The 24,027-nt window shown below is 48.2% G+C and overlaps 1 protein-coding gene across 12 annotated transcripts in view; it reads left to right on the top strand.

Moving 5' to 3' along the window:
• The window catches only part of ADGRB1 (adhesion G protein-coupled receptor B1), a 283,514-nt gene that overhangs the window by 145,077 nt on the left and 114,410 nt on the right, over positions 1 to 24,027 (top strand). For all 12 annotated transcript variants that reach the window (XM_032134553.1, XM_032134548.1, XM_032134575.1 and 9 more), the window contains 9 exons: positions 3,220 to 3,321; positions 5,062 to 5,168; positions 5,921 to 6,115; positions 7,157 to 7,225; positions 10,165 to 10,273; positions 11,134 to 11,277; positions 14,226 to 14,301; positions 18,254 to 18,356; positions 19,363 to 19,406. In XM_032134553.1, coding sequence (XP_031990444.1) covers positions 3,220 to 3,321; positions 5,062 to 5,168; positions 5,921 to 6,115; positions 7,157 to 7,225; positions 10,165 to 10,273; positions 11,134 to 11,277; positions 14,226 to 14,301; positions 18,254 to 18,356; positions 19,363 to 19,406 — 949 coding nt within the window. The remainder of the gene's footprint in view (positions 1 to 3,219; positions 3,322 to 5,061; positions 5,169 to 5,920; positions 6,116 to 7,156; positions 7,226 to 10,164; positions 10,274 to 11,133; positions 11,278 to 14,225; positions 14,302 to 18,253; positions 18,357 to 19,362; positions 19,407 to 24,027) is intronic.

The following is a 24,027-nucleotide window of genomic DNA, read 5'->3' on the forward strand; positions in this document are numbered from 1 at the left end:
ACTGTTGCAGAATCCAGTGCAACTGTGTTGGTTTCAGTAAATATTTGATGAATCCCACCAGTCTTGCCTTGGTGGTTTTCATGTTTTCATTGCCATAGAGTTACAGGAGGAAAAGATAAACTGTTTGGTAGCAAAAACTGATATCAGTCTCAAGTCCATGAGTAGAAGATGCTGCAGTGGTTTCCCATCCTTTACCTCTGGAAATCAAAAAAAAAAAAAAAGCTGTGTCTGCATCTGTCAGAGCTTTACCCAAATCTCACCCTCCTTTTGCAGAGTGCAAAAGCTGAATGGAGAGTGAGTGAGCTGTAGGGCAGATGAAAACCTGGGTTTGGATGTGAAAGATAAGCAGGAGCAAACACTTCCAAGTGGGAATGCATCTGTCTGCCTCTCAGACTACAGAGACACAAAAATAAAGGCCTGTGCACCATTTTTGCTTTCTTCCTCAGTCTGAGTTGAAGGGCCCGGTGAAAATGCTGGTGGGGAATCAATCTGTGATGTTGGCAGTCAGATCGCATCGATCGTAACAGGCCATGAGCTTTGATTGAAAGGGTAAATAATTGTCAGAGCAGCTCAGTAAGAGATAGGAGAGATTCTCACGGCAGCATCCCGGCATTCCTACTGGAAAGGGGAGTCTCCCAAAAGGACAGGAGGCAGCAGTTCTGATGCAGGAGTACCTGGGGGCAGATCTGCCACGTGGAGGCCAAGCTGACCCCTCAGACTCCCTCACAAAGCGCTGAAGACAAAGAGATGAAAGCCAAAGAGCTTCAGCATGGAAGTTCCAGCACGTTCAGCTCAGAGATGGCAGAGAAAGAGGCTGTGTGACAGCCTCGCCACTCTTTCCAGCTACGCTCTAATAAAAGGCATCACCTCTCCTTACAAGCTGTGCCTCTCAATTAGCAGCAGCGTGTGAGAATCTCTTCTAACTCTGCCACAAAGCTCTCTCTCGCCACAGAAAATCTTAGCACCGGGTTGTCTGGTGGTGTCTACAGAGTGAGGCAGATTTAGTTCAGCTTCAGTGTGTGCCAGCTGGGGCCCTGGCAGAACAAGCCCGATCTTTTCTTCTCTTTCTGCAGGGGTTGATGCCTGTGCAGTGCTCACAAGGAAAAGGCAAGTCTCAGGCACTGGGGCCTGCCAGGGTTCACAGCCAGAAGGGTCTCGCTGCAGTTGTTAATTTGAAAGGGAAGGAAAAGGTGGGGAAACATCAGAGGCTAAAAATAAACCCGCTCAATTTGTTCTCCAGAAAGTATCAAATGCTGGTGTGATTTGATTTGAGCAGAAGAATTGAATTTAATTGGGTTAGTTATTAAAATCTCCCAGTGCAAATAGGTTACTCTGGTAAAAGAGATTTTGTTGTGAAGCAACATCAAAAAGAAAAAAAGAAGAAAAAAGGAAAGGATGAAATGATTCTCTCCTGGCCTGGGAATTGCTCCTGTGCTCACTGGCAAGACAAGTCCAATCAGTGTATTTTTAAAGAGCATCTCTGATCCACAGCATCCCTCAGCGGTCCCCAGGGACACTGCAGGGGTGACGAGACCAGGAAGTTTTGACAGGCCAGTGGGGGAGAAAGGGGAGGAGAGATGTGAACAGTCTCCCACTCTGCTTTATGGTGTGCTCTGCTGCTGTGTAACCGAGGGTGCTGGAAGCTTCCACACCCCAGAACCCTCCTGTGAACCATGGGACAATCTGTGACCGTGGTCAAAGCACTGGTCCAGGGGACAGGAGTCTGGAATTCCCTCCCTGCTCTGGGACAGGCTCTGTAGGTGACCAAGTGCTGTCACAACTGGGTGATTCAATCGCCCTGCCCCACAGCTCCATGTCAGCAGGCTGGAAATGAATCTGCCTCTTTTCCACCCCTGCTCTGGCTTATCTACAGAGGCCACGAGCTGCTGGCACAGGGGTGAGTCCTGCCTACGTGCAGGGCACTGCTGGAGTCCTTCTTGCCCTCGGGGGTTCCATCACAACCGCGATTACTCATACGGGAACTTTAAACCAGGGGAAGGAGCATCGGTTTCCAAGCAGAGAGTGCAGCTTATCCATTCCCAGCATCTACTGGGGAGGGATCAATCTTTGAACTGCAGCTGGGGCTGAAACCACACAGTCCTGGAGCCTGCCTGCAGGAGCAGTGAGGTGCAGGCAGCTTGTTGGGTCTTGTAGGGGTTCTTCAAAGAAGCAGGACTTGCCACGCCCATAATTTAAGGTTTGAGCCTTCCTCACAGCCAGGCTGGTCCCTGGGTAGTCCCAGAGCAGCAGAGGGACATGTCCTGACCAGCTGCAGGCACAAATTCAGCTTCCTATTTATGGGTATTCTTACATGCACAATGGATAAAAACTGTAATCAAAAACTATTAAATCAAGTTTTTTCTCCTCCCCTCCCTCAGGAGTGACAAATAGCTTTAACACCATCCTCATGGCTCCCTCTGCTTTACATGTTGTAAATAATGAGTTTCTCAGCACAAAGATCTCCTGTGGTGAATGTTTTTCTCCCAGATCCCACCAACTCTCAGACCAACTCAGCTCCACCCACAGACAGAAGCATCCAAAACCCTCCTTCCAATGATTTTTTTTCTGGGATGTCTCAAAACACATTTCTGCAGGCTCCTGGGCTCTGCAGCAGTGTTCGGAAATGAGCTGCTGATGCAATTACAACTTGTTGGGGCTCAGATCTTTTCCCTTTTGTGCACAAGACAGAAGCAGGCAGAATGAAGACCACCCAGGGGATGTGTCCATTTTGTTTCTTCATTTACTTGTTCTTTCCTTCATTCTTACTCCACTGACTCATGCCAGGCCTCATTTTAGATACATCCAACACTGAAGGTGGTGACCCTGAAGAATGGAAGAGGTGGATTCTGGAGCCATGGAGTTCACCCACAAAAGATCTGCCTATTAAAAGTTAAGAAATAAAACTCTTCAGTAGAGGGTAGCAACAGCAGTTTTCTTGGAAAGAGCTGCCACAAGGCAAGGCAAGGATGTGAGTGGACTTTCCCATGGATTTTAGTGAGCTAATCCTTGGAATGGATGAATGTCCAGTTTTCAGATGGGCAGAGCAAATTCTGGAGAGGTGAAGTGACTTTGTGAGGGACCGAGGAGCTGCAGAGCTGGGAGTGCAGCTCCAGGCCTCCTGGCTGCCAGACCATGCTCCCATATTTCTTCCTTCCACTCCCTTTCCCGTGTCCTTGCTGAAGAGGGAGTTTTACCAATGGAGTTTTTCTCTCCTGGCAGAGCCCCACGAAATCTGTGATGAGGAGAGTCTTGGCCCTGTGGTTTGGAAAGAGACGCCAGCCGGGGATGCTGCAGCCGTCCGGTGTCCCCGCAATGCCACTGGTAAGGGTGACTGCATGGTGGGAAGGTGGCCCTCCCTCAGGGGATCCTTCATCCTTTGCATCCTAGGAGAGGAGAACCTGGTTGTGGGAGGACAGGACAAGCACATGGACTTCCCTCCCTTTGTCCAGGGCTAAATTAACTCTGTCTGGGTTTTTGTTTTCACTGTTAAGCAAAAACAGTTGTTACTGGACAATCTGAGGTGGTTTCCATCCACCCACTGCCTGGTCCTGGGACACGTTTGAAATTAAGGAATACTGGGATATGTTCCCTCCATTATCTACACATAACTTTGCAAAGCAGGCGGGGCTTTGTTAGAGTCCTCTAGATTTGGGTGATGTATTTCTCTCCAGTGCCCATAAAAGGAGCTGCTGTATGAGAGCAGGAAATCTGAATTCTGTTGTCCATTTACACTTAGAAACCTCAGCACCTCTCTAAACATTTCTTTGGGTGCTCAAGTTGATGGTCTGACTGTGGTGGTGTGAAGTGAAAGGATCTGGGCATCCAGGTACCTGTTGTGGCCATGTGTTCCCTAAGGAGTGGAAGGCAGTGCAGAGAAGGCTCCAGGACATCAGGCTGGTGGTGGGATTTGTCCTCAGCTGGATGTTCCTCACTGCCAGGCAGGAACACAAATAGGGACAGCAGTGTCAATAATTAATGTAAAGGTTTTATTTGGTTTGAGGGAGAGGATTGGATACAGACAGATCTCTTTGACTCTGCCTGGCACAGTCAGTGTCATCCCCAATGCTGTCCTAGGAGGGCTGTATCCATGGAAAGGTCACTGAATCATTTGGCAGTGGCAGTGGGATTTCAAACCCAGCAAACCTGATCCTCAGAGACTCCAAATGGCATCATGGTGGCTGGGACAGGGTGATCCCTCTCCCTTTCCTCCTCTCCGATATGTCTGTTCCTCCGCATCACAAGGCATGTGATTATCACTGCAAACCCCTCTGTGGATTGGAGCTGAGGGAAAGCCTGGGGGAGGACTGGAAGCAGATTTCAGAGAGTTTCAGCTGTTGCAAAACTGGTGCTGTCGGGTGTTTATTCCCTTCCAGGCTGCGTGGGCAGCACAAGCCCTGCTTTAGCTGCAAGTACCAGACCAAACCAGCTGGGGAGGCTCGTGGGGCTTCCCGAGCCAGGAAAAATGCTGCCATCCAGGGCAGGAGAAGAAATTTTCCCTTCACCCTGACTAGCCATGTCCAATTCGTTTGTTTTTGTTTTCCTGCCCAGTTGCTTCTGCTGCCCTGCCATAATAAAATGCAGGAGAAGGAAATAAAGATAGTCCCACCTACCAGGCTTGCACGGGTTGTTCAGGCATCTTCAGGTGCCTCTGATGCCCTTTGTGCTGGTAGCTGGGTCTGAATGGATGCATTGACCAGTTCTGGGTGATCTCTATAGAATCATGAAGGCTGGAAAAGATCTCTTAAGATCCTCAGGTCCAACCATTAACCCAGAACTTTCAGGCCCACCACTAAACTGTGTCCTCAAGTGCCACATTTACACGTGTTTTGAACACTTCTATGGGTGGTGATTCCACCTCTTCTCTGGGCAGCTTGTTCCAATGCTTGACCATCCTTTCAGTGAAGAAATTTTCCCTAATACCCATTCCAGACCTTCCCTGGCACAACCTGAAGCCGTGTCCTCTTGTCCCATGACTTCCTCCCCATGACAAAAGACTGACCCCCATGAATTCTTGGCTTTTCATCTGTCCTCACTCCCATATTTGTTTCATTCATCTTCCAGGGCTGATCCTTCGAAGATGCATCTTGGATGAAGAAGGCATCGCTTACTGGGAGCCTCCAACGTACATCAAGTGTGTTTCTATTGATTACAGGAACATACAGATGATGGTAAGGCAGCCCCTCTCCCTCAGCTCAGCAGGTTCAGGATCCTCCCCAACGATTGTGACATTGCTATAGTTACAAAAAAGAAGGAAAAAAGGAGTTTCCAGCTGTGCCTTGATTTTCTCTTACTGTTTTTTCTGCTTACCTTGTGATGCACAGGCACTTTACGGACAAGGGATGGTTCCTTGCAGGATTTTAGTATCCAGCTTGGCAGAATCTGGGTTCTTCCAGGCCTTTCATGTCACATTATCATTAAGTATCACTGTGACTGTATCACTTTAAAATAAGCATCTTATTTTTTGTTAATCTTAAATTCATTGTTGTGAGGAATTTCTGCTGGTTTCCTGCGGCCTTTAGGGGAACTGACCTCTCCTGTTCAGGGTAAGGTACAGTCTGCCCTAAAATAATTCCAAATTGGTTGTAAGCAAACAAGGTTTTGGGGAAAAAATATTCTGTTGGGTTATGAACAGAAGAAACTTCATAGTAGGACAATTTCTTCACGGGCAAACAGAAAATTTCAGTTCTTTGTCATTTTAGAACCACTTCAAATATATAATTTAGAATCTATCACTCTTTCCAATCACTTTAAGAAATATCAGGGGCTCTTAGGCCAGCAAAGATTGTCAGACTCATCTAATCTGCACTCTTAATTGTGAGGAAGGTCAAAAACTTTCCCTCAGCAATTCCATCACTGAGCTCATTAACATGACTTTGACTGTCCCTAAAAGTGTTTCTCACGTTTCTTTTCTGTTTCTCAGACCAGGGAACACCTTTCCAAGGCTCAGCGTGGGCTGATGGGAGATGGGCTGTCAGACGTGCTCCAGAACCTTGTGGAAATCTCCCAGGATGGGACCAGCTACAGTGGGGACCTGCTGTCCACCATGGACGTACTCAGGAACATAACAGAGATCTTCCGTAGGGCTTATCACAGCCCGACTTCTGGGGATGTGCAGGTGAGCCCAGGTGCATTTTCTGGAACCCAAGGCTGGGTTGGAGGTGTGTGTCCATGCTCAAGGTTCCAGGTTTGGTTACTGATACTGACTTTAGCTGATACAGTGCTGATAAAAACCAGATTATTGTTTTTTCCACCACAAGTGTCTTTCTGTATTAACAAACTCTCCTTTCAAGGTGGTTCTTCCTTGGTTTATAAACTAAGAACTTGAAAGCCAAGGTCACTCTGAACTATTTCAACCTGATAGCACTTCACTGCAGAGTCTAATTGATATGAGAACATTACTTGGTAGGGATTTCAGGCTAATGACTTGAGGGAAAACGATTCTGTGGCATTGGGTACCTAGATGTTGATGTAGGGGAATATCCTCATGGTTTCTCATCCCAGGGTTTTACTTCCAGCAGCTGCAGAGCAGCTACAGGATACACCCTTGGGATGGGTGATCACCCCATGACTTGAAACATTAAACTGATCCTGCAGCATGTGCAGAGAGTGGTAAAACTGGAGAAAGAAATCAATAGTCTTAAATTTCCTGTCTTCTTCCTTCTCATCGTGTGCTGCCAAGGTCCCACCATGGACAGAACCCTCTTGATCCATCTCTGCCTCTCTTGCGTGGTCACAGGCTAAAGGGGATCCTGAGGTTTCCATATATTGGAAACAACAGAAATAATAGAAAAAAAGATAGGAAAGGATTTATGCAATGGAAGATCAGCTGGTTTTAACCAGTTTCTGACAAATATTTACCTAATCTGTCCTTCAGATCATCAGTAATGGATACAAGACATATTCCCAATCCAATGCCTCAGGAGATACAGTAGTCAAAGTGAAGGCCTTGGGAAAAGGGCTAATTAAAATTAACATGCCCATTAACATCCTTGGGGACCTGTGAGGTCCCTGTGGGGCCTTTTGGGAATGGAATCACGAGAACCCTTTTGGAGCACGTCTGAATCTCACATGTCCCTCCCACACCACTGTGACCTTCCCAGACTGGGCAATCTCTGCATAACCACCTCTTTTGTCCTCTCTTGTCTCCCTTCTGCAGAACTTCGTCCAGATCATCAGCAACATTTTGTCAGAGGAAAACCGGGAAAAATGGGAGGAAGCTCAGCTGGTATGAACGTTCAGCACCTTCCCTGGAAATAAAGAGGTTTTCAGCACAGAGTTAAGCCATGAGGAGGGGAATTTCCAAGTGTCTACATGACCTCCTAAGATGAGCTTAGTTCCAGGCTGAGTCACATTAAAGGAGTAACTCAGGAAGCCACAGGATCTCAGCTCTGAGCCAGACTCTCTGCATGAAGAACTGTGAAATGCTGGTGGTATAAACCAAATTTGGAATGGCTCTCAGGGGTCAGGCTTGGTTTGGAGTTGGTAATCCTGATGTCTTGCTGTAATTCCACTCTTTCCTCTTGCCAAGATAAAGAAGTGGGATTACGTGGCTTTGAGTTCCTGGCTGAAGAGGTGAAGGACAGGAGGGATTTTCAGAGCTGGAGTCTGCTCAGCTGAGCTTCTGGGTTCAGTTATGTTTACCTTTATTTCTCTCCTGCCAAGGTTAGGGATCCTGCTCAGTCCTGATGTCCCTGAAATTCCTGGAAGTGTTCAAGGCCAGGTTAGATGGGGCTTTGAGCAAGATGTGGAGTCCTTGTCCATGGCAGGAGTTTGGAATTAGAGGAACTTTAAGCCCATTCCAACCCAAGCCATTCTCAGATTCTGTGAATAATTCCATAGCTGAACTCTCCTGTATTAGGGGATGATGTTGTTGGTTTTTGTTTCTTCGTCATATTTGGCCCTTGTCTCTTGTGCCCCATTTGAACTCTGTGTTGTGGACTTGTGTCAGACCTATTCCTGTGTCCCTTTACCATTCCTTTGGTGAGCTGTTGCAAAATTCCTCCAAGGGATCTGGAAACAGCAAAGAATCAAGAAAAAAGAACCACCCAACACACAAAGCAACCCCAGAGTCCAGTTATCTTCACACCAACCAGGGAAGTCCTCTGGGAAAAACTTTGTAACAGCAAGTGCTGGCACAATTGTTGAAAGCCCAGAATGTGAGACAGGGACTTAAAAACATTTCCTTCATGCAACAGCAACTCGGTCAGGAGCTGAGCAGCCTTCTCCTCTCTTCTCACTCATATTTTGTGCTTTCCTATTGAATTCAGAGGAGGGTGACACGGTCTGTCTCTGGGTATAGAGATAGATAGAGGGTCTGGACATGGTCCTGGGCATGCCTGAGCAAGTGGGTCGGGCCAGGTGGCCTTCGAGGTCCCTTCCAAATGAAACTATACCATGATTCTGTGACTGTGCCCAAATACTTGGTCTCAACCCTCCAGGTGCATGTGTGTATTTCAGCAGAGAGCAGAGGAGGCTGTCAAGTTGTCATGACAACAGGGAAACACTGTTGATCCCCTTAAAAACAGCTCGCTCTGTGTGGCACTTGGTTCCCAGTGTCTTTCCCAGTGCAATCTGCCCTCTGCCCCTCCAGGCAGGCACAGCCCAGCATCGCCGTGACCTACATGTGGATGGGGAACATCACGGGGAGAATGTTTTCCTGGTGTGTATTTTAGTGGGAATTGAGAGGACAGCCCAGCACCACGGCTTTAGGACACGGAACTCTTCATGAGCAGGATTGCCAACAGAGGTGTCAGCAGTCTCTGTGCTTGTCCCTCAAAGCTGCTGGACCAAAATCACACCTTAGATTTTGTGAGATCAACCAATTCTTTTATAACAAAACCTTTGGCTTCCAATTTGCTCATTAAAAATAAACCCAATGTCATTGCGCTCTCACATTCCAATGCCCTGTGGCCCCCCAGGCAAAGAGATGTTGTTCAAGGAAAATAAAACCTAAAACAACCTATAAAGGTATTCAGAGAAGGGCTACAATGATTTTTGAAGAGTCTTTGTTGACCATTATACGATAAAACCTAAAATACAACATCCAGTGTATTTGGTTTGACCTTGTGATTTCAGTCTGTAAGGGAATATAAAAGTGTGCAGCTAAAAATAGCATCCTCACTCAGTTCTCCTCCTTCTGTGCACACCTGCTGTACTGGCAGGACTTTTTCATCTCACCCTGAGACAGTTTTAGTCTTACCAAGATTCCTTGGATAGACAGAGAGAGAGAGAGAGAGAGACACGCATGGCCACCCCTGTGCTCCTTGCCCACACTCTTCTGCCTCCTTCCCATCCTGCTTGTCCCCAGCTGCCCCCCCAGCTCTGCTCAGCCACCTCAGAATGTCTGGATTACGGTAGGAACTGAAAACACTGTGAAACTGGTGGAAAAGGAAAAGAAGAGGAGCTGAGCTGCTTTTCTTCAGCCTCTCGTGGCATTTGCTAAGCTCCTGTGGGCAAATGTGCTTAGAGGAGAAGACAGATAGTCAGCACAGCTCGTTTCAATTTAGATTAGATTTTATGGAATCTGCCACTGGAAAACTGGCTATTGTTTAACAGCCTTAAGTTGGCAAAGCACAGGTAAAGAAGAGTCACTGCCAATGTCTTTATCAATGGGGAAAAATAGGAAAGAAATAAGAGGCAGAGAAACTCCAGGAGAGCACGGGACCAAGAACTTGATTATTTGGAGAGTGAGATCCTGACAACAAAACAGGAAAGGAGAAAATCAGACAGCCTGGGATTCAACACTAGACCACAATTGTTCTTTGGTGTGGTTGCTTTCAACAGAGGGATTTGGAATTAGATGATCTTTAAGGTCCTTTTCAACCCAAACCATTCTGTATTTCTATGATTTTATGAAAGGAGATGGGTAGGTTATTCTCTTCTCCAGAGTGTCTCAAATATAACCCTTTGCTTTAAAATCTTGCCCTCCACCTTAGGTTTTACCAATCTGAGTGTCACATTATCATTTTTTTGCCCCTTTCTTTTTCTTTTTCTAGGCTGCCTCTTAGGATTTCTCAGTCCTCCTTCTCCTCATCTCCATAACACTCCATTATACCCAGCATATGCTTCCAGTTCACGTGTCAGGGCAGAAACCTTTGCCCGCAGAGAAGCTCCTGCTGCTCTCATTAGGATCTGGTCTACTCAAAATTCTGCCTCTCTTTGCAGATAGGGCCAAACGCCAAGGAGCTGTTCAGGCTCGTGGAGGATTTCATTGATGTCATCGGCTTTCGCATGAAGGATTTCCGGGATTCCTACCAAGTCACGGACAATCTGGGTGAGTTCATTTGCACTCCCCACGTCGGGGAGAGACCCCCAAAAGCTGTTAATTACTGTGCAACATGGATAACCTGGGCTGTGGGGAGGGAAGGGAGGAGGGGAGGCAGCAGGTGGTGAAACATTAAAAGGTCCAAGGGAAGACACGGACAGACATAAATATGGAATAGCTTTTCTCCAAAGGAGCTGGGATTTCATGAGGAAGGAGAGATATCCACAGAGAGATCTGAGAGATACCTACAGAACGGAGAGCAGATGACGAGCCAGGCAGAATTAGATCATTTCTTTTCTTTTTCAAACACGAGAACAGCCCAGCAGCCAATGGAGGCAGCAAGCAAACAGCAGGCAGTGTTTGATTGATGCTGTGTGCACAACCACAGCATGGAACTTGTTGCCAGAGGAGGCTGCAGAAGCCAAAAAGTACAGATGGGTTCATGATGGGATTTAGGAATGTGCACAAAAGAGATGTCCATTGGTGGCTGTTAAAGTTGATGATCTGGATACAGCCAGGAACTGAGGAAGTCCTGCTGATTGCTGGGAGGACAAACCAAGAGATGTCTTGTTCATTCTCACACTTCTTATCAGCTGCTGCTGGCCACTCCTGGAGATAAGGTGCTGGAGCAGACTGACCTCTCCTCTGCCAGGTTCAGCGCTGGCAGGACCCTTTCAGCAAAGCATGAGCCCTGGCTTTATCTTCTTTCATGGATAGACATTTCCTCAAGAGAGCACCACTCCTGCAGCTCCCAAGATCCAGTCTATCTGATTTGCCACTAATTTGCCACTTCCCATGTTTTCTTTATCACATACGGAATTTACTGAAGCTGGTTTCACTTACTGGTTTTATTTCTTGCTTCTCCCCAGTCCTCGGCATTCACAAACTGCCTGCAAATGCAGCAACCGACATCACCTTCCCCATGAAAGGCTGGAGGGGAATGGTGGACTGGGCCAAGAACTCGGAGGACAAGGTCACTGTCTCCAAGAGCATCCTGTCTTCAGGGCTCTCAGGTAGGCAGCACAGCCAACACAAATTTCCCCCTTCATTTCCTAAGAGTGGTTCCTTCCATTTGCCTGGTCTTCAAATCCCCTTCCAGCCCAGCTGGATTTGCTCACAAATGTTTGGACAGCAAAAGCATTGATGAGTGCAAATAAGGCTTTCAGATGTGGCCTGACCAGGAGTTCAACCTAAACTCCTCATAAAAGTTCAGGGGCAAGCTTAGTGCCTGGGTGTGGATATTTATCCTTCCCTAAAGAAGCAGGAAAAATTGGCAAACAATGGTTTAGGTGCCCCCAAGCCTGGATCGAGACCAGAGCCATCTGAGGGTGAGTAGCTGGGAGTCAGCAGGTCAGGCTGAGCAGCTGGTGGCTCTGAGTCTGCTGCTTGGACAAGCTTTGATAGATCTGGGGATTTATGGTGATGCCTTTTCCTGGTCTTAAAATCAAGAGTCAAACATGGTTAAAAGGGAAAAAGGGATTTTACCTTTGTATTTATTTTAAGGATCCTTAGGTGCACCACATCCAGGTTGAATGCACCTCAATGCCCACCTCAATGCACACCCACCATAGATCAGGTATAACATTATAGGTTTTACTAATTAGCACATCTATCAAAGATTCCCCAATGAGAGGCTCGAGTGAGCCCCCCTCCCCAAGGATCTTTCCCCTGGGTGGTTCTATCTTCATTTACAGAAAGTGTTCTGGAGAGGACCTTGGGATCTGGGGCTTTCTGATCCCTAACTACGAAGCTTCTAAAATGTTTGTTCTCCTGGCTGAACAAACAAGTCCCAGAATGTAGGCAAAAAACCACTACGAATACAGAAGTTGTAAAAAGATATAAAAGGGATACAAAGAAAAGGCAAAAAATCATCATGACATCAATGGTCCTTGTGTGAAATTTCCTGCCCTCAGAGATGAAATTCAGAGGCATTTATCACTAAGGCTCCAAATCAGAGCATGGACATGAGCCCCAGCACAGAGGTGGTGCCTCAACCAAGGTGGCCTCATTGCCAGATCTGGAAGAAAAGCTGGAGGTTTTTGGGATGATCTGATGGATGAGAGTCCCAGGAACCAACACACTCAAGGTGCTCATCTTTTGGCAGAGCCAACACTCGGCAGAATTGAGCCCTGAGTTCTCAAAAGCAGGACCCTAAATTAGGCTGATTGCTGGGAAATGATGGGATTTACTTTTGGCACTCATGGCTTTGAGAGCTGCTGGGTCCCCTTTCCTTGGGACAGAGGCTGGAGACTGAGTTGTTGCTACAAAAGACCTTTGGCCTCTCGTTGTCACACCAGGACCTTTTGTCCTGGGCTTCCCTGCTGGGGATGGCATCAGCCATCACTTCAACTTGGGAAATCTGAGGCCAAGAACAGTTAAGTGACACCCCCAAGGGTAAACAGTGAGTCACCAGCAGAGCAAGGGCCATGGCAAGCACTCCTTGTGTTTTGTTGTGCCTTGCAGACAGCGTGAGCTCCCTGGGAGAAGCTGGAGCACGTTAGGAGCGTTATCCCAGGTTGTTTGTGGATGCTGTGGTGCCTTTACCTTTGGAAACTTTTAATCATTTGTTGGACAAATTGCCGGACCAGACCCAGACAGAGCTGATCCTGCTCTGAGGCTGAGGGCTGTCCCAAAAGCATCCAGCTCCCCATGGAGCTGTTTTCCAGACTTCTGTTGGAAGCATCCTCACACAGAGCTGCTCCAGAGCCCCCAGGCTGTAGTGACTGAGCAAACAAAAGGTGACATCCACCCTGAGGAAACAACTTCCCATCAGTGCTCACTTCTCCGTGGTTTCCTGAGTACCATCCAGGGCTCTTCTGCCTCTGTTTTGTTCAATATCTTGTGCTGGTGGTGCAGTTTTTGAGGGTTTACTCAGTGGTTGCAGCAGAAATCCACCTCTATTAGTTTTGATCCTCACTTTTCTCTGGCTGCAGGGAACAGGAGTAGCTATCCTGAGCAAAGTGATAAAGACAGGCAGCTCCATGAGACCAAATCCAAACCTCTCACTGCTGGGAGCTGACTGAACAGTTGATTTCGATGGGCCAACACTGATTCATGCAGCTGGGTGACACAATTGCTCTGCAAGCCTGTCTGTCAGCCTCTCCCAGTTATATGCTGGGAGATATCCCAATCTGTTGATAAGGAAGATAGACATGCAGAGCTGTGCCGGTCCTGCAGGGATGGAGCAGACACACTGTCAGCTCAACCTCAGTACAAGATATCAGAGAAGCCCCACCTGGTGCTTTCCCAGGCTTCTTCAGCATTGCTTTTCACCCAGCCACTTGCTTTTTCTCCCCCTGAAAATCCAGCCCTGGGACTGCCTCTGCTGTGGTTTATCAGGGACAGTTCTGGCTTTTTGCAGCTGGGCACCGCAAGGCAGCGGAGCAGGAGGAGGAGGAAAAATAAGAGGAAAAGGAGAAGGAGGTCAAGTGACGTGCCCAGAGGTCACACAGATGATTCAGAGGCTCATCTGGATCTGCTGCAGCCCCCAGAGGCAGCACATGAGTTTTGGGGTCAGAGCAGGCGCAGTGGGACAGCTCCCCTTCCTGCTGCCCTTGTCAGCCCGAGCGCGGCTCCTCTCTCTGATGGCCTGATAGCTGTGGACGGCTCCAAAGGCCTCGAGGTGGCTGCAAGGGACCTTTCCCCCCTGCAGATTTGTCTGTTGTGGTGCTGTCAGAGGGATTTGGGGGTTTCTGAATGGGGGAGCACCATTTGGGAGGGGTGAGCCTTGGTGAGGGTGGAAATCTGGGATGCCAGGTCACGCCAAAGGTGCTGAGCCCTCCCTGTGGGGACAGCAGCCACTGCATCCCACTACAGTGATGATGGCATTGGCCATGCCCCAACAGAGAGCCCTCCACCACTCCAGAAGGCAAATCCTGTCCCTGGGTGTCCTGTGGGGACAGCTGCCACCCCAATTGTCTCAGTGCTGTTGTCTTCTTCCCTTTCCTCTGGTGTCCTGCAGTGTTGGACGACTCCTCCGTCTTCGTGGTCGGGACCGTGCTGTACCGGAACGTGGGCAACATCCTCTCCCTGCAGAGGTAAGAGGGGCTGCCTGGGGAGGGGGAGCAGCTAGGAAATCACCGGGAAGATCCCTCTGGCTGCAGAGCCCCAGTCTTCCGGGAAAAAGTAGAAATCATTGGGTGCAATGAGACAGATTTTGACCTGCAATGGGAATATTTTGACGCCGACGTTCAGGTGGGGCCAGGTTCATGCATCGCGTGCCGGAGGAGCAGGAATGTTTTCCCCATCCAGCTGCAGCACTCCAGACACGAGGGGAGGAGGCTCAGTGCTGCTGTCTCATTCCTTCCTGCCACCCTTCACCCTCCAGGAACGGAACCTCACCCTGCCCTCCTCCTCACGAGGGATTTTGGCGGCCCTGACAGATGGGGGATGCTCAGCTGCCCCGATCTTCCCGAGCTGCCAGCCGCACAGAGCCCTGGAGAGCAGCACAGGCAGGCTCGGGGAGGAGAGAGGGGAGCAGAGCACGCCTGGCTGCACATGTCTGCCGTGCTCCCGGCGCTGCTAAGTGCCTCGGGCACCAAAGCTTTTGTGTTCAGCCCTCCCTTCCCTTTTCTTCGCTCCTCTCCCTTTTCTTCTCGCTCTTTTTTTTTTTTTTTCTTCCCGAGACTGGTACTGAGGCAGTAAATTAAGCATCCTAAGGCACCTTCTAAATCTGTTCTGCACTGATTAGCGTGAGCCCATTTACCATAAACACCAGGGCATCTCTCCTCACCGATAATCATTTAAATACCTCCAGATTTAGCACGGGCAATGGCAGAAGGGCTCCAAGTGAGTGCAGAGAGGAATTAGCAAGCCAGCCAACTGTATTCTGTAATATCTTCCATTACAGCAGTGGGAATTAGATCAGAAGGGCAATAAACATCATCGGCTCAAATGATCCAACGGTGTTTCAGCTTCCTCTGGCCAAGCAGGGAATGGGCTCTGATAACCAGCAGCTGCTGCGGCCACAGTCTCCGAACAGCATTCCCGCGGGAGAGCTGATTTAAGATGTTCTTTAATTAAAGGACAGTCCCTCTTAAAAAAAAACTCGAGTCTTGAATCACCTGGGCAGAGTCAAAAGGAAAAAAATAAAAGGAAAAATGAAAGCAGCGGCAAAGCACTTATCACTTCAGCACTGTGCAAATGGACACAGCATTAAAAAGGAGAAGGTTGTTAAATAACCACGTAGCTGCCTATGGGTAAAAAATATTTCTGACCACTGAGGAGAGCAGCTATTCCTGAGTACACATAAGAAATATGGACCCAGACCCTGGACTGGACTAGTCTGATTCAATGCAGAGTGATTTTTCCAAGAACGGAAAAAAAAAAGCAGATTTAACTCAGCAAACAGCACCAGCTGAGCTGTTCCTAATTGTCCCAATTTACCTCCCCCAAGCAGCAATTCTGTCTCTGAGTCATGAATTACTCTGTCCCCTTGGATCCAGGGAGCCCAGCAGATCTTGGCAGCTGTGACAATTGGGATGGGCTACACACAAAACCTGATTTTCCAAGCTGGGGAGGTGAGAGAGGAGCTTGGTCCCAGCTGGAATCCGCTGCAGAGGACACAGACAGCAGAGAGCCACGAGCCTGTTTCTCCCCGTGTACCAGCACTGTGTTCACAGCTCTTTGCACACCCTTGGTGGCCACTCAGGAGCCCTCTGAGCTCCTCTGAACTCCTGCTCAAGCCCGATCTTGGCGTGTTTTGTTCTTCCCAGAAGCTGGGCTGCAACGTGCTTGTAGGAAAAACAACTCATCTTCCTCCTGAAAGATTCCCCGTGATGCTGAGTCCTTCGCCGCCCCCGACAAGCAGCTCAGCTGCTTAATTGCCTTCTCTGCCAGGAGCTTGCCTCTCTTTTTGAGGCCGAGTTTGTCTGACTTTCACTTCCAGGCACTGGGCCTTCGGGTGGGTGACTGAAAAGCCTCCCGCATGCAAGCCTTCCAACAGAGAACTTTTTGTCTGGTTTTCCGGCACCTGGATCGATTTTGTGTCTCTGTTTTGAACTCCCTTTGCTGTTTCCCCATCTCAAAGTGAAACTGAACCCAACATCAGAGTGGAATCCAGACAAGGAGGGTACAGACAGAAGTTGCTTCTTCTCAGTATAAGGGATCTTAAAAATCATCTCATTCCCACCCCCCTGCCATGGGCAGGGACACCTTCCACTATCCCAGGTTGCTCCAAGCCCCGTCCAACCTGGCCTTGGACACTTCCAGGGATGAGACTGCCACAGCTTCTTTGGGCAACCTGTGCCAGGGCCTCAGCACCCTCTGAGCAAAGAATTTCTTCCCAACATTTAATCCAAACCTCTTCTCTTTTAGTTTAAAACCATTCCCCCTTGTACTCTCATGATTAACCCATGTAAAAAGTAGCTCTCCATTTTTTTATAAGCCTCTTTCAACTTCTGGTTGAGCTGGGGCTTCTTGGCCACCGATCACCCTTCACGGTCTGCACACCGGTGACTTCTGTGTTCTAACAACTTGCCTCGCTGAAAAATCAAATTCTCTTTCTGTTTGTGTTTGCTGCATCGATCCTCACCTGCTCCTCAGCCTCCTGAGGAGGTTTCGGTGTCATCGCCGCTGCTCATGCGATATTCAGCAGCAGTGACCCAAGGACTGACCCTTACAGACACAGCCTCTCATGAAGGCATGCACTGGTGGTTACCTTGCAGCAGATCCCATTTTCAGCCTCTCACAGCTGCCTGCTCCCATAGATTTACTCCTTTACTTTTCCTCTGTAGGGTGATAGTTGGGCTTTGTCAGTTCATTCTTTTTTTCTTATTTTTCTTCTTTAGTTTTTCCTTTTTTAAGGAAAATATAGTTTTTATTTTTTTATTTACCCTGTTAAATCAGTGTTGTTTTTCCCTCTAGTGTTGGTGGAACAGTGGCTTTCTGACCATCTGCTTACACATCCATGGACAATTCCAAACAATTTTTCCCTCTTTTTTTTTCTTTAAACCCTATTTTTTTAGCTGCTGTTAAGCAACTGCAAATCTTTCCCACCTAATTCTTTTCTTAAAAAAAAAATAAAATAAAACCCAGAAAGAAAAGGGAAAGATTTTAGCAGTACCTGCAGATTAGGTGAAGATTTGGATAAGGAAGGATTTCCTTTGTCCATGGATGCCACAAGGGCTGGGAGCAGCCTAATCTGGATCTACCACTCCACTACCAACTCCTTCACGGCAGCACTTTCAGCTGCTGCTTGTGAGGACCTTTTGCTTGTTTAAACACCAATAAACTGCAGAAAAATGAGAAAACTCTGTATATTTACGTGTTCAGTGTCCAGGGAAGTGCCTACAAAGAGTTTAGCTTTCCAGGAATGGGAGTTATCTCCTCACTTTATTGCCCCTCCCAAGAGCCAAACCTCCCAGGGCTGTCAGATTTATTACAATATTTGCCTGGGCACAGCCATTTAGACATCTGCATGAAAGGTTTGGCCTTCTTCCATTTGCTTTTGGTCCTCAGGGAATGACGATACACAGCAGTGCCTCCAGCCAGGATCTGTGCTGCCCCATGGATAAGCAACCACACCGCAGCCTCACTGCAGTGCAGGCTAAGCCAGCCTTTGGAGAGGCAAAACAGGATACTTCTTTGGAAAGCACATGAAATCACAGAATATTCTGAGCTGGAAGGGACCTACAAGGGTCACTCTAGTCCAAATGAGCTGTTTCCTCATGGCAGGGACAGAAAATGAGTCTCGGACTATTTTATTTCTGGGATAGATACAGACTCTTAAGTCCGGTCGCTTTAGGGGTTGATAAGATTCATTAAATGGTTTGGTTTTGGAGGGATAAATGTGGGATAGCTGTGAGGGGAGCCCAGAGGGCGGAGGATGGGGTCCATCAGCAGCAAATGACTTGGGGGGATTTTAAAGTAATGGGGTCAACCCCTTCTGCACGGGATACACTAAACCTTGCACCACCAGTGATGGCTGCCATGGGACTCCCTGCTCCCCAAAAATCCCTCCAAAACCTCTCTTTCCCCTCTTCTCCCCAGGAACAGCACCGTTCTGAACTCCAAAGTCATCTCTGTGACTGTCAAGCCATTCCCTCGGTCTCTCCTCACCCCTCTGGAAATCGAATTCTCCCACCTGTACAACGTAAGTGGTTCCTGGGAACCTGCCCCATCCCATGGCCATGTTTGCTTCTGCAGGGCAGGAATGGGTGGGTGTCAGGAAGGAGGTGGTTTTGATGGGCTCCTGACATCTTTTCCTGGTACAGGACCCTTCAATCTTCCCAAAAACCAGGCTGCATTTCCAGAGCAGCAGGAGGGTGACACTGCCGGCACAGGGAACACGGCTGTGCCTGTCCCCAGTTCACACCCTTTCATCGTGGGCATCACTACAGGGGAATAATCGTGCACTCATTAAAATAACTTGATGCAACAATGGTCTTCCTTGAGGAGGGAAAGGCAGGGGGAAAGGTTGTTCCCATTAATTCTGGAATATTACTGTTGTCCTCAATGCTTTCCAAGGCAGGCAAAAATTCCCTCCAGGTTCCTCTGCTCAACCCTAAGCAGATTTATGGGATGGACATTTCCATACCCCAAGGCCTGTCCTTGCTGTGGAGATCAGATGCTCTCCTGAGGCTCTGCAACATGAATATTAAGATCTGTTGTGTCTTTGGACTCCCCTAGAGGGATGTTCCAGAGCTGTCTCAGACAGCTGGAGTCAGAGGCAAACCTCATCCAGGGGGCTTTAAACACACCTGACCCCCTCCTGCAGGGCTGTGGTTTTGTCCCACAAAAGCACAGGCTGTATTTGATCCACTTTCCAGAAGGGAGCAGCAAAAGGATTCTGTGTGAGAGGAGGGATAAGGAAGAATATCTGTAGGTTGAGTCAGGAGAGAGGCAGAGTCAAATCCCTCTGCAGTGGTTGTGATGCAGAACAAACCAAGGCACATTTTATTGTGGCTTTTCAATCCCAGCGTGGAAGAAGCCATTCCAAGGGTTTGAGATCCATGACATCTCATCTGGTGTATCCCAGACACTCCATCCTTACAGTGGAAGGTGTTTTACAGGCCCCACATTTTTCATTCCAGTCCGGGCGCTCCATAAACAGCATAACACTGATTTATTTCTATTTTCCCTTTCTTGTCTCCTGGCAGGGAACCACCAACCAGACCTGCATCCTGTGGGATGAAAATGATGGGTGAGTTCTGTGGGTTTCCCTTTACTCTCGTGGGTCTGTTTGCTTTTTCGGGTGAAATCATCACAGTTTTAGCAGTGACGTGTCAGTTCTTGCTCTCCTCAGTATTTTCTTCACCCTCGTGGGGAGTGCTTCCTCCTGCATGCATGCACTGTTTCCCTCTGAGATGTCTTTTAGTGCTATTTTGGATTTTTTCCGCACAAAGGTTACATGAACTGGGACCCAGGACTGTGGAGTTTTTCATATTGAGCTCAGCAAAGCAGTGCTTGGCTCTCTGCACTGCTCACCCCAAATTGTGCACCACAAGGAGAATAACAAAAATTCAGTTGCAAATATGTCCTGTGGAGGTGAAGTCCAGGTGATATGAACTTCATATTGTGCTGCCATGATATAGAAAAATTATTTTTGCCAGAATTCCAGCGATGACTGGTGCTGTTCAGGAGGGTTTGAGTGATGTGGTTGTGGCCAGCAGGGAAAAAAAAGCAATCCCAAGTTGCCACAAAGAGTTGGGACCATAAATCCCATATGGGGAGCAGTTGTCAAAGAATATGCATCTCAGAAAGAAAAAAAAAACACTCTGAAAGTGAGGCCTTAAATCCTGAGTGAGCTTGACAAGGATGCAAAGTGTTTGATTTAACGGTGGTTTTACTTCACTGACTTTTGCATCTCAGTTTGAGGACCTACCTGGCTCCTCTTCTGCTTGCAGTCAGTTCCTCTCCTTGAGATCTCAGACATTTGGCACATGCCCCTGCATTTATTATTATTATTTATTATTATTACCTGCAGCATCTGAAAAATGATTCCATTCTTGTCCTTTTATGCTCCATTAAGTAGCATATGCACACAGAGGCAAGCAACAGATTTACACTCAGCTCAGTTCTTGTTGGTCTGGGATTAATTTGGCATCTCTGAGTGAATCCAAAGCAAAGCTGAAGAACCAAGAGGGTCTCCCTGCTTGTGGAATCACACTTCTGCTGTAGAACTGGTCCCTTTGGCTTCTAGTAGAAATTGCTCCAGCGTTAGAAGACGGTTGAGGTGCAGGTGGACTTTTAAGAAATTAATGAAAGGGGATTTTATTTTATTTTCTGTGTGCCAAAGAGCAAACTGAGCATGTGGGTCAGCACAGAGGGCTGGATTGGTGGGCAGACCCAGGAGCTGGCCTGCTCTGCTAAATGTGTTGTTTCTCCACGCTGGAATGGAATTAAAGCACTTGTACAACAACCCCATTTTTGGCAAGTAGAGGCAGGAGTTGGAACCATTGCCCTTTTTGCTCCGCTCTCCATCCCACTGCTTTTGGCTTTCCAAAAGAAGAGAGAGGGTTGTGTCCAGGAGCATGGAGATGCTTCCCTGCCATGCTCAGACCTGGATTTAATTAGCTGCAGTCTGAGCATGAAAACAGCAAAATCCAGTTTGGATGTGGCTGGGTCTGAGGAACAGGGATGCCATTCAGGGTGGCTACAGGAATCTGTCAGAGCTGGCACTGGGAAGGGCCTGGTAGGACACAGATGAAGGTTTACCCAGTGCTGAGCATGGATTGAGAGGTTTGGATGCCATTTCTGAACTGGAGGCAAAGCAGTGCTCAGTTCAGTATCATCAGCTCTGCCTCGTTGTAGGGAACGGTTTCGGTTGGAAGGGATCCTAAAGATCATCTCATTCCAACCTCCTAAACCAGGTCACTCCCTGCCCTGGGAGCTCTGGCTGCTCCACACTCTTCTTCCCAAGGCTCAGCAGCTCATTGGGCTGCCTGTTGTCCCTCTGGGAGTGCAAAACGCTGGGATTCCTTTCAGTCTTTCATCCCTGCATCCCCATGGCACCAAAGAATGAGAGCTAAGAGCCGAGCAGGAAATTTCTTGGCACCGATGCCGCAGTTTGGTTTTCAAGGATGGATTCCAATCCCCCGGCAGATTGGTTGTGCAAATGTTGCTGCTAAACCTCCACTCTCGCCGGGTTTTGGGGGTTGCGTGCACGTCTGCAAGTGTTTGCAACCAATATTTACAATCTTGAGCAGCTGAAAAGCCCCAAATGCCGATGTCAGCACATTTTTTGTTAGGGGGATGTTCCAAAACTTAGAGCTGATCCGGAGAGCTCTGGCGAGGGGAGCTGCCAAGCTGTTTGTGCAGTATTTTAAAAGCTGATTTGCACAACATTTTAAAGTTGATTTGCTACCACTGCTGCCTCCTGAGAAAGTCTAACGAAGGGCAAATTTTGCAAACCCCATTCCCCAGCCCTGACTGCTCACCTCGAACTTGAACAGCGCTCTGGAGCTGTCAAGGGGTTTGAGCAACCATTTTGGTAATTGTTCCCTGCTTGGAACAAGAACTTTTAGGCTGCACCCTGGACTTGTTGCCTGGTATGTGGTAGAGGGGACTCTGTGCCAGGAAACCCCATGGCTCAGCCACTCTTGTGTGGTTCCCCTCTTTGCTCCCATATTCTCCTTCCTGCCACCTCTCCCTATAAACTGGAGGTTTTCCCACTGATCAGTCTCATAAGGTGGTTGTGCAAATGGGTGAAACTGAGGTTGCCCCATTCCTGGAAGTGTTCAGGATGAGGTTGGATGGGTCTTTGAGTAACCTGGTCTAGTGGGAAGTGTCCCTGTCCATGGCAGGGGGGTTGGTACTAAATGTTCTTGAAGGTCCCTTCCAAGACAAACCATTGTGCGATTCTGTGAAATCCCATTTCCCGTTTCTGACGGATTTAATGGATTTACAGCTTCGTTTCCCTCCTGTTTTCCACCCTGCTGCTTTCCCTGTGCAGCCCAAGCCAGCCTGTTGTGGTGTTGCCTGCTCAGGAGACCCTGAGACCCCTCAAGGTTCCTCTTTTGCCGCTCTCCGTGTTCCTGCTCCAAGGCTGGGTAGCCAGGTGGAGCTTCCCCACACTCACAGTCACCCACCTGAGGCTGCAGATCTTGGTGACCCAAATTCCACCTGATTCCAGTGACCCAGCCTCCGGATTTAACCCCTTGAATCCCGTGACTGAACAGGTAGAGAGGCAGGAAACCTGGAATAATCCTCCCATGAGAGCTCCTGCCTGTTCCTGCAGCCACCTGAGCTTTCAATCCCATCCAGAGCATGCCAAAACTCTTTAAAGGCCACTTAAAATCCATGGGCCATGAAGGGTTGGACTGTAAAATTGCAATTAGAACAGACAATTATCTGGTGACCATGTGCTTCCTCAAAGATGGAGCTGTCAAACAGTGCACTTGGAAGAGAAAAAAGAGGAAGAACCCTTGAGTGTTCATTCATTTGCATTTAGATGGATATTTAAGCTTGTACTATTAACAATGGATTTTTGATTTATTAATCCCAGCCCCTTTGAGTGACTGTGAGATTCATGGGTGGCACCTCTGCCTCTCTTTTCTCTTCCTCTTGCCCCCAACTCCTCATGCCATGAAATAGGAGGGGAGAAGATCAGGGACTAATTTCTGTTGTGTTGGGTGTTGTGAGTGTGATTAATGAGCTTAGCATGGGCTGGACAAATTGAAAGTTGAAATCAGAGAATGATTTGGGATTCTCTGGCTCTCCTCCAAGGGTATTCATCTGGAGTAATTATTGGCTGCTTAGCCCTGATGAAGTGAAAACCCAGGCAGGATCTGGTCTCCTGCTCCCTCCTTGTCCTGCTGGGACAGGAGAGGAGTTGATAAATGCAGCCATGGATGTGTATTCATGTGCTTGAGCATCACCAGAGTTGTATTTCTCTCCTGCCTTGCCCTGGTGCACGACTGGGATTTTATTTGGCAAGGGGAACAGGGAGACAGGGCCAAGGTGTGTTATTGGTGGTGACAGCATCACTCCATGTGTCTTTACACCTCCCTGAAAGGATGTTTTATTGAGGTTGGGGTCAGTCTCTTCTCCCAGGTAACAAGAGACAGGTCAAGAGGAAACGGCCTCAAGATGTACCAGTGGAGGTTTAGATTGGATGTTAGGAAAAAATTCTTCACTGGCAAGGTGGTCAGGCTTTGGAACAGGCTGCACATGGAAGTGGTGGAGTCACCACCCCTGGGAGTGTCCAAAAAATGTGCAGATGTGGCACTTAGGGATGAGGTTTAGTGGTGAATGTGGCAGTGCTGGGTGAAGAGTTGGGCTTGATGATCTTTTCCAGCCTTAACAATTCCATGATTCTGTAGCTGCAGAATCAAGTAGGTTTAGATTGGATTTTAGGAAAAAGTCCTTTACTGTGAGGGTGGTGTTGGAACCCTGGAGACTGGGATGCTCAGAGAAGCTGTAGATGTCCCATCTCTGGAAGTGTCCAAGGCCAGGTTGGACAGGGCTTGGAGTAACCTGGGGTAGTAGAAGGTGTCCCTGCCCATGGCAGGGCGGTGGAATGAGATGATCTTTAAGGTCCCTTCCAACCCAAACCACTCTGTGATCCTCTGAAGCATCTGGAGAGGGAACTTGGGATCAGGCTGCCACAGGTGAGCACTAATTGTCCCCTCCTCGGTGACAGCAGGGACCAAGGCAGCTGAGAGCTTGTGTTTTAGCCCCTGCTGCAGGAGAGAAAATCAGGCCATGCAGGTGTGAAATCCATCCCCAGACAGACAAAGAGTGAGATCCAGCAAATCTGCATCTCCAGGGGAACCCTCATCCCACAGGGAATGCCTGGCTCCATCAAGCACCTCCTCTGCTCC

Source organism: Corvus moneduloides, chromosome 1 (assembly GCF_009650955.1).
Source record: "Corvus moneduloides isolate bCorMon1 chromosome 1, bCorMon1.pri, whole genome shotgun sequence".
NCBI lineage: Eukaryota > Metazoa > Chordata > Aves > Passeriformes > Corvidae > Corvus > Corvus moneduloides.